General features: G+C 36.9%; 1 protein-coding gene across 1 annotated transcript; it reads left to right on the top strand.

The window, feature by feature from the left end:
* The first annotated feature begins 6,875 nt into the window (after positions 1-6,875).
* On the top strand, positions 6,876-9,790 carry LOC142616868 (uridine 5'-monophosphate synthase-like). Its single transcript, XM_075789626.1, has 2 exons — positions 6,876-7,317; positions 9,570-9,790. Exons 1-2 carry the CDS (start codon positions 6,876-6,878, stop codon positions 9,788-9,790), a joined length of 663 nt encoding a protein of 220 aa, XP_075645741.1.
* The last annotated feature ends 1,287 nt before the right edge of the window (positions 9,791-11,077 follow it).

The raw sequence follows: 11,077 nt of genomic DNA, 5'->3' as shown, positions 1-11,077 counted from the left end.
ATAGTATAATGCAACCCTATAGTACTACCATTATCATTAAGCTTTTCAACTAAATACAAAAAATTGTTTGTTTCTCTGTCACTAAGGAAGTGGGTGAGTCCTCTTCTCTTGAGCCGTAGAATATTTGTCCCTCTTCGTTGGTGAGTGTGTTCTCTAAAGTGCCAAGGGTGCTTGTAGAGCTTGTGGGTTTTATTTTGGGGTTGAGGGAAATAGTAAGGTATTCCGTGGTGAATTTCTCTTGAGAGTTAGTATGGAGGACTTATCAAAGTCATGGAAAAAATTATCATTAACAGAGAAAGAGGAATCCGGTTTTGTATTGCCTAAGATACAAAGGAAGAACGAGTTTTTGCTAGCGGCAAAGTTTTTAACTCCACGAGCGCTAAATATGGATGCAGTGGGTAGAACGTTTAAACAAGCTTGGAGGTGCAGAGATGGTTTTATGATTCGAAACATGAATCATGAATGATCATAAGGTTTTATTTGGATTCGATGATGAGAGGGATGTTAATCGGATCTTGATGAACCAACCATGGAGTTTTGATAAATATTTGGTGGTGGTCAAGAGGTATGAAAAAGATGCCCCGCCAAGATCATTGTCCTTCAACATGTTGATGTTATGGGTCCAGGTCCATGATATTCCCATACGGTACATGACAACTGAGGTGGCTGAAAATTGTGTGATATTATAGGGGAGGTGACCAGGTCTATTGGTGCAGAAACAAAAGAAAGGGAGCTGCTTCATGCGGGTAAGTGTTAAAGTTGATATAGCCGAACCTTTGTGCCGGGGGAGACTCATAACTCTTAAGAATGGTGAGAAAACTTGGGTGGTATTTAAGTACCAGAGATTGCCAAATTTTTGTTTCTGTTGTGGTAGGCTTTCCCATGGTGATAAAGATTGTTCGCTTTAGTTACAGAGCAAAGGAACTCTAAAGGAAGAAGATGGGCAGTTTGGGCCCTCTCTAAGAGCAGCACCATATAACCCGACGAATCAAAGGGTGGTTTATGTACCGGGATTCTATGATAAATCAGGTTTGTAGGGGGATGAGGGGCTGAGAAGGAAGGAGGTCGGTGCAAGTGGGGTGGCCGGAAACAAGAAATCCGGGGAGCAAACAGCTGGCAGGTCAGATATGGAAACAGAGAAGTTTGAGGAGGACTTAAATGCTGGTTTGAATGGTGTAAAGGGAAACGTTACCAACTTGGAAACGGATTCTGAAATCACGGGTAGGGTATTTGATTTGGAACCAAATTATAAGGAAGTCTTTAACCCCAAAGGGCATGAGGCACTTGAGGAGGGATCAAAGATTCTAGAGGTGGGAGTGGAGTCTAGCACGCTGAACACACGTGCATGCCCAAACGAATTATTTCGTCGTCGCATAGAGGAGATTGACAGTGATCTTAAAAAATACGATACTGGGTTGAGTGAGAAACTTAATGGAGAGTATGAAAGGGGTGACAAACAAAAAAGCTCTTTGCTTAGGGACAATGGTTCGGTGGAAGTAAGAGGTGAGGAAGCTAAAATTCAAGTCACTCCAAGTCCGCATAAAGGAGGAAAGTGGGCAGGGGTGCAAACTGTCAGGGCTACCTCCATGGAACCGTTGGAGATTGTTGTTGGGGAAAAAAGAAGCTTGGCAGTGAGTATGGCAGAAAGGGAGAGCAATGCGAGGATCAAAAAAAGAAAGGGAGAGTGTCAAAGAGGAGTAAAGAAAAAAATTCTGAATTGGTGGAGGCTGGGTCCCAGTTCCGCCAGACACAATGAGTATCTTATGTTGGAATTGTCGGGGGCTTGGGAACCGGCAGATAGTTCAAGAGCTCGAGAATTTAATCCGGGCACAAGATCCTTCAATCGTGTTTTTAGCTGAAACATGGCTGGTAGAAGCAAGGCTAGGTGACATTAGGGATAGATTGTAGATGGGAAGTTATTGTGTCTAAAGTGAATTTGGGAGGAGGTTTAGCATTGTTTTGGAAGGAGGGAGTGGAGGTAAGTGTAGAATCCTCATCCCTAAATCATATTGATGTCTTGATAAATAAAAATAAGGAGGATGGGTGGAGGTTTTCGGGTTTTATGGGGAACCATTAAGACAACGAAGGATGAAATCATGGAATTTTGAGAAAGTTACATGGGAGATTCTTGGTACCATGGTTATGTGCCGGTGATTTTAATGAGATTACAAAATCTCATGAAAAAAGTGGAGGGAGATTGAGGCCATATATGCAAATGAAAAATTTTAGAGATGTTTTGGATGAGTGTGGGCTTATGGATTTGGGGTTTGTGGGTAGCAAATTTACTTGGGTTAAAAATATTGCCAATGGAATTTCGGTATGGGAATATCTAGATAGAGCTTTGGGTACCATGGATTGGTTAAAGAATTACCCGGTGACAAAAGTGGTGATTTTGGAATGTGGAACGTCGGATCATAAACGAATGTTAATCCATCCTTATGGGGTACCGGTGAGGAAAAATAAACCATGGCGCTTTGAGAAGATGTGGTTGAAGTAGGAGGGGTGTCATGATATGGTAAATTCAGCTTGGAGGGAAGGTGAGGGCAGTACACCTATGGGTGGAGTGGTGAATAAAGTGGGAAAATGTCAAGTGAAATTAAAGATGTGGAGCAAACGGTGTTTTAAGAATATTACATGGGAAATTTCTCAAAAGAAAAAAAGAATGAGGGAGGCAGAAAATTCGGCTCTACAGTCTACAAGGAAACAATGTGGAGTTGGTGGCAAAACTAAAAGGTGAATTGGTGGGATTGTTAGCAAAGGAGGAGCAGATGTGGCAGCAAAGTTCCAAAACCCATTGGCTAAAATCAGGTGACAAGAATTCTAAGTTTTTCCACACTAAAGCCTCGCAAAGGTTTAGGAGAAATCGTATCTTGGGAATTGAGGATCCTAATGGTGTATGGCGTGTGGGAGAGGAAAAGGTGGCTGGAGTGTTTGAGAATTACTATAGTAGATTGTTTACATCCTCAAATCCAAGTGAATTCGAAGAAGTAACAACATGTGGGCCGAGTAGTCAATGAGGAGATGAATAAGGAGCTAATTGGAGACTTCAATAGGGGGGAAGTAGAGAGGGCATTGAATCAGATTGCACCTTTGAAGTCAACTAGTCCGGATGGTATGCCTCTAATATTCTACCAACACTATTGGAAGAACATTGGCGATGATGTGATAGAAGCAGTGCTATTTTGTATAAATACTGGCAAGATTCCCACAGGTTTGAATCATACTTATCTTATTCTCATTCCCAAAGTGAAGTGTCCAGTAAAAGTGTCAGATTTTAGACCTATAGCTCTTTGTAATATTTTGTACAAAATTATTTCAAAAGTCCTAGCTAATGGGCTAAAAGCAATTCTGCCATGTATCATTTCTGAATTTCAAAGTGCCTTCCAATCAGATAAAGTCATCTCAGATAACATATTAGTGGCCTTTGAATCCTTACATCGTATGAAAAAAAAAAAAAAAAAAACAGGAAAGAATGGGTCTATGGCCATGAAGCTAGATATGAGTAAAGCTTATGATAGGGTGGAGTGGGAGTTTCTAATGAAAATTATGGAGAGAATGGGTTTGCATTCTAGATGGAGGGGCTGGATTTATGAATGTATTAGAACTGTTTCCTTTTCTATAATGGTTAATGGGGAACCGAGGGGTAATATAGTTCCTACTAGGGGTTTGAGACAAAGGGACCCTTTATCACCCTACCTGTTTTTATTATGTTTCGAAGGGTTCAATGGACTGATTCATCATGCTGTAAATGAAGCAAAAATTAATGAGTTTTCTCTATGTAGGGGTGGCCTAAAAATTTCTCACTTATTTTTTTACAGATGGTAGCCTCCTTTTCTATCATGCAAAGTTGGAGGAAGTGAAATCCATTCAAGACATTTTGAAAGTGTATGAAAAGGCATTAGGTCAACAAATCAATATGGAGAAGACTACCTTGTTCTTTGGGAAAGCAGTGAGAGAGGAGACCAAAAATTCCATTAAATTACTACTCGGCATGCCTGAAATAAAGCATTACAAGAAGTATTTGGGGCTACCTGCTGTGGTTGGTTAAAATAGAAGAGCAAGCTTGAACTACATAAAAGATAGGGTATGGGAGAAATTGCAAGAGTGGAAGGAGAAATTATTATCACAAGCGGGGAAGGAAGTGCTCTTGAAGGCGGTGGTCCAAGCTATTTCCCCTTTTGCAATGTGATGTTTCAAACTCCCAATTGATTTGTGTAAGGATATTGAAATGTTAATTAGGAAATTTTGGTGGGGACAACGAGGGGAGTGAAGGAAGATACATTGGAAGAATTAGGAAACACTTTGTAAACCGAAGATTGAAGGAGGTTTGGGTTTCAAAGAATTGACAAAGTTCAACATTGCAATGTTGGCCAAGCAGGTGTGGTGGCTTAGTCATGATACAAGTTCACTGTTTTATCGTGTATTTAAGGCCAAATATTCTCCCAATGGTACCATTTTTTATGCCAAACAAAAATCTGGTTCTTATGCATGGAAGAGTATCTTGAGGGCAAGAAAGGTGATTGTAATGGGGGCAAAATGGAGGGTGGGGGATGGACAATCAATAAAGGTTTTTGAAGATAAATGGCTACCAGGTCTTTCAGGTGGAAAAGTAGCTTCTGTCCAGTCGAGTTTGGATGGAAATCTGAAAGTGGCTGCATTGATGTCATCGGATAAGGCTTGCTGGAATGAGCAGCTGGTTGACTCTTTATTCCTCCCTCATGAAGCTCAGCAAATAAAGGCATTCCCTTGTGTTTGGTGCCTCAATCTGATTATCTCTATTGGAGTGCAGAAAAGAATGAAATTTATTCTGTGAAGTCAGGTTATAAGTTGCTTTGTGAAGAGGCAATAAGGGAAGATGCTTCGGTTTCAAGTGGAGAAGGAATGGTTAAGCTGTGGTCTAGGATTTGGAAATTGAAGGTACCTGGCAAGATACTTCATTTTCTGTGGAGGGCTTGTGCAGATTGTTTACCTACTAAGGTAAATCTCATGAAAAAAAGAATCGTGGATGATTCTCATTGTGAGCTGTGTGGACGGCTGCCTGAAGATACAAAGCACGCATTGTGGAGTTGTGAGGCTGTGAGGAGGGTCTGGTGCGTGGACCTCAATTGGGTGACCGAAGGCATGACAGCTTATGGGTCGTTCCTTGATCTTGTGGAGCTGTGTTTGACAAAACCAGGTGCAAGTGAATTGTTTGGGATCACTGCTTGGCTCATTTGGACTCACCGAAACAAAGTCAGGTTGAGGGAGAAGACTATGCCATTGAGTAGTATTGGAGAAGCTGCAAAAAAATTTCTGCAGCAAGTGAAGGCTGTTCGTGAGGTCCGTGAGGTTTGAAGTGTGGTAAAACAGCCACTTAGGCATAAGTGATTCCCTCCGGCAGCAATGGAGTTCAAAGCTAACATTGATGGAAATTGTTCAATAAAAGCGAGGAAGCAGGAATTGGAGTGGTTGTGAGGGACTCCTCGGGTCAGGTGCTTGCTGCACTAGCTGAAAAAATTAAGAAGCCTTATTCCGTGGACTGTTTGGAGATGATGGCAGCGAGAAGAGCGGTGATTTTTGCACAAGAGATAGGCGTACAAAAATTTCACTTTGAGGGTGATTCAGAAACTATCATAAAGGCTCTTAAAATAGGGGATATGTCCTCTTCATCTTTTGGTCATTTAATTAGAGACACTTTAGCTATTGTTAATTCTTTTTTGGATTTTTCTTTCTCTCATATTGTAAGGTAAGGCAATGCTGTGGCACATGCCTTAGCTCAGAGATACTGGCGGAGCTAGGATTTTAGTCTAGAGGGGGCAAAATTAAAATTAAAAGACGATATTAAAAGTGAAATTTATCTAAAAAAACATGAATCAACAATAATAACAAAATAAATAAACAATTGTAAGCAAATATGAATATATTTCATATTATTAAAATAAATAAACAAAAATAACAAATTCATAGCTACTAAAAAATTTACAAACTAATGGAGTAAAAATATGATTAGTGTTACTTAAAAAATATAATGAATAAATGTTTGAAATTATTTTTTGTGATTGGTGACATGCCAATTTGTAAGACATAAGTACTAAAATTTGTAATATCTTTAGCATCATTCAAAAATAAAATTCTGTGAAAAGTATCATAAATAGTAAAAATGGTGTAAATAATGATATAAAATAAAAATAAAAATAAAATAGTGAAATAGGTGGTTTGGTCACTTTCAAGTTTCAACAAGTAAAAGTCTTTTTTTTTTTGCCTCCATGTGACTACTAATACCAAAAAAAAAAAAAAAAATTAGGAGCCAGGGGAGGTAGGTGCCCCCCTCGCCCCCCCCTCTGGTTCCGCTAGTGCCCAGAGAGCTCATTTATCTTTTCCTTTATTAGTCTGGATGGAGGATGTTTCGTCTGATATTAACTCTCTTATTTTTGTAGATTACCCAAGCTCTTAATAAAGTTTCCTTGCAGGCGTGGTCTTGATTCTCAAAAAAAAAAAAAAAAAAAAAACTAAATTCAAATTCATCACTTAAATTTTTTAAATTAAAAAATAAAAAAGAAGGGAATATTCTCAAATACAAGTAAATTATTTATTAAAGCCTAAATACAAGTAAATATTGGTAGAGTGATCATTGATTCTGATGACCTTGATAATTATTTTAAAAAAGGGTGTTATTTGGAAAAAATAAAATTTAAAGTCTTGTGAAGTAAACAAAGCTTTTGTAACTTGTTCCTATCTCCCACACAAAACCGCACTCCCTCACTCACTCCCTCCCTTCACAACAACACATTTCACTATCTCATTTCCCTACGTCCCTACATATACAAATCCATAACCAAAACACTCTTACTCTCATACCCTAAAAACTTTATCTCTCTCACACATTGTTTCGGAAGATGTCATTGTCCCCATCAATGGAGTCACTAATCCTCCAACTCCACAATATCTCCGCCGTGAAATTTGGCAATTTCAAGCTTAAATCTAGGATCACTTCCCCAATCTACATCGACCTTTGCCTCAACGTCTCTTGCCCTTCTCTCCTCTCCCAAATCTCCCAAACCCTAACTTCCTACTGCTGCCTGCGGCATCTCCTACACCGCACTCCCAATCGCCACCTATGTTTTGGTCTCCCACCAAGTCCCAATGCTTATGCACTGCTAAGAAATCAAAGACTACGACACCTCCAAATCCATCGAGGGCATTTCATCAAGAACCAAACCTGCTTGATCATTGAAGACATTATTACCAGTGGCACATCGATTTTGGAAACTACTACGCCATTACGAACCACCGTGTTGGTGGTTTGTGACTCAATGGTGTTGATCGATCGAAAGCAAGGTGGGAGGGAGAATTTGGAGGATATCACATTTTACTTTTTTCGTTGTTATCTTCTCTTAAGTCATACTTTATCTTTATATTTGTTTCCTTGAAACATATGGAATACTAATAGAGGATGCGTGGACAGTATTTGACACGGAATCCTCGAGCACTAAAAGAGGCACACACTCCTCAAATTTTGGAAGAAGCATACGCAGCAACCTGAGCCTCCATTCATAGGATACTTGCAACTTAATTGAACATTCTCCATGCTGAAATAAGGAACATGCTAATAGCAACAATCCAAATTACACTCCAAATTTAAGCCTAAGAGATGAACATAGTGATAGCAACTTTGATAGCAAATAGTTTTTTTTTTTTTTTGGAAGAAAACAATTAAATAAAAGCTCCATGAACATAAACATAAAACTAAACATAACAAAGAGTATATATGTTTTTGTATTATTTTTTACTAAGAAACATATGTCATTTCTTATTTAAATTTAAACATGAGATATACTCACTAAGATCATGAGACTTGTAAAATAATGTTGTTGTCATTATTATTATTATTATATATTTTCTGGTTTATGCATATATTAACTATTCTCCTATAGATCAAGAGAAATAAATCCAATAATTAATGATTCAACAATACCCCCTTTCACTTTTTAGTCAATCTCATACCTACAGTAATTAGTTAAAGATTTCACTTAAATCAAACAAATTCAAAGTGTACATTTTTTAAGTCTATAATATAAGAATGTAGTGTGCTAAAGACATAAACTTATTACAAAAATTTGATTAAGTCTATTCTAGTTTGAAGATTAAGCAAAAATGGCCTACCAAAGCACCACATCGCCTTATGGAGACATATTCACTTAATGGATACAATAACAGGAACACATCCTCAAATTAATAATTTCAAGTTATCAATACAATTGGGGAGAACCTTCCATAGTAAGCAAAAAAACTCAATACTGATTGCCATTGTTTATGAAATATGCATACAATGTTTTGATGGAAAATGTCATTGTTTATAGGGAACTCAAAGCGTAAGCATGTGAAAGAACCAGTAGGGTTTCCTAAATTTAAAATATATATATATATATATATATATATATATATATATATATATATATTATATAAATATCATGAAGAAGAAGATGATGAATACATTAAACCCCCAATAGTGAAAATTACATCAATTGAAAGAAATCGCATAAGTGTGAGATTCTTCTTTTTTTGGAGGAAATATGAAAAATGAAAGACATAATATATAAATTGGTGTAAAAAAACCTAATTAATAACAAATTGTTAGTTCTTTCACTGTAATGCAAGTAACATCTTCCTTCAATTTTTAATTCAAGCATTTGGGGAATTTGATGGAAGATGGTTATTTTTTTTGAAAATAGCATTTTAATAAAAGCATCATGAACATAAACATAAACATAAACAAGAATATATATATATATATATATATATATATATATATATGTGTGTGTGTGTGTGTGTGTGTGTGTGTGTGTGTGTGTGTGTGTATTATAAGAATCTCACACTTATAGTTCTTACTTGTCCTTATCTCATTATCTTATTTAAAGTTCTTTGCTTGCTTATGCTTTATCAATGTTAATTGTTTCTCTTGGTACAATGTCAATAGAAGAATTATGTCAGATGCATCTATATCCACTAGTTAGTGTATATACAGAATCAGAACTTTGTGGACCTATTTTTAGGAACTAGAATCTTATAATCAACAAGCTTGATGATTAAAAAAAATACAATCATATATGAAAAAAAAAGTAAGTCAATTTAGTTATAGAATTGTAGTAAAACCCACACATATGGGATTTTTCTATAGTTTTGCCTATTTTGGGATGAAATACTTGTGGCTTTGTCCTATAGACCCATTGTTTATGGAAACAGTTCAGCTTTTAAGTATTGAGCTTGATAATTCAAAATGCTAATATGTTAAAGGCAACTTTTAATATTGGCTTATGGTCTCTGCCGCATTAGGGTGTGTTATCAAATGTTGATGGTGGAGTAGCTACATGTCTTTGTAGTATGTTATATGCCGCATTTATCCATATAGCTCAGTTAATCCTTGCATTTACTTGACAAATTGGGGTAGTATCTAATCACTGAATTTCTCTATTATTTCTAGGTCTTTAGTTGCTTTGGTCAAATCTTTTGTCTACATTTTGAAGCTTTCCAGCTCGAGATGGCTCCTATCTACATAGCATTCTTGTGATTTATGGGTGATGATAATGAAGCAAAGAACTACAACTACAGCCTAGAGGTTGGTGGAAATGGGAGGAAGATGAGTTGGAAGGAGTACCTAGAAGCATTAGGGATAGCCAGAGGAAGGTGGGTGACAGTTTTGACAGTCTCATCATCCAACACAACATGGCTCTTGAAGAGGAGAAAAATCACATTTGTCATGATAATGAAAGAAGAGATGATAGATCATCGTTCATATCATGGATGGGGATGAAGAACATTAAAAGAGATCCTCATAAATGATACAGGTGGCAAGTAACATGCTGGACAACCAAAAGCATAACTAATGGACCAAAGGGCAAAAGATCATTGAAATCTATAACGCCCTAGTATTTACAACCAACAGTTTCAAAACCACTAAGATCAACAATTACTCCCATCCTAAATGGAAAGGACCTATAAAAAGGCACAAAGAATCAAAGAAAAGGGTACGCAAACATAAACACATAAACGTACTAGCTAAATAGTGATTCTCTAAACAATTGAGATTTGATCTTACAGACTGGCCCGTCAGAGACTCTTTGGGACACACCGCACCGGTTTACTCCAAGATTATTTATTCTCTTTTACTGGATTACACAGTTGCTGGCTTGACACCGTCCATCCATATTGACGAGGAATTCAATTGACGATTTTCTGCATCGTTAGTTCTGTTCTTCTCTGGGGGGAGACTGGAAGGAATTGAAGCTTAGAGTGACTGGTAGGATTTGGAAAGAGCAGTGATAAAGAATTTCTTCATTTATTTTCTTCCCCGTTATATTTAACCTTATAGTAAGTAGATCTATCCTTATAAGTTTTAAGGCTTCTGGTCATGTATTTTTTTGGAATGTAGGATGCAAACTCTTTTTTCTTGTCCGTGCATTGAATACATGAGTGGGAAGGCATACTTGTTATTGTTAATTACGATATTTATCTATTTGTAGATGAGTTAATAGTCAGCTGCTGGTAGTTTTTTCTTTGGTGTTATTGCAGATTATTTTAGTTTTGGGACAGCTTTGATGCACAAGCAATTAAATTGTGTTATCATACAAATTAGGATAAATTTCAAATTACAACCTAAAGTTTGGGGGTGTTTGAATTTTACACCACAAAGTTTCATAATTTGGAATTTACTCCTGAAGTGTTGGGGGAATTCAAACACCCCAAAAACTTTAAGGTGTAAAATTTAAACACCTCCAAACTTTAGAAACTAGAACCCAAACAATCCTAAAATTTAGGGGATAAAATCCAAATTTCAAAACATTGAGATATAAAATCCAAATACTCCCAAACTTCAGGGGGTAAAATCCAAACACTCCCAAACTTTAGGAGTATAATTTGCAATTTATTGTACAAATTAAATTGGGAATGATGTATTCTAGCTTTTGGACATTAAACATGTGAAAAAAGAATAAATAAAATAAGATAATATAGAGGGATAAAGCAGGTGCAAGAGAAACATGAATTTGGTAAGGTAGTTCAAACAATAGTTTTCAGTGTTTAAACACTAAAAACTACGAGC

This window comes from Castanea sativa, chromosome 11 (genome assembly GCF_040712315.1).
Source record: "Castanea sativa cultivar Marrone di Chiusa Pesio chromosome 11, ASM4071231v1".
In the NCBI taxonomy this organism is placed as follows: Eukaryota; Viridiplantae; Streptophyta; class Magnoliopsida; order Fagales; family Fagaceae; genus Castanea; species Castanea sativa.
Note: the sequence above shows the minus strand (reverse complement) of the source record. Positions and strands in the feature narration are given on the sequence as shown.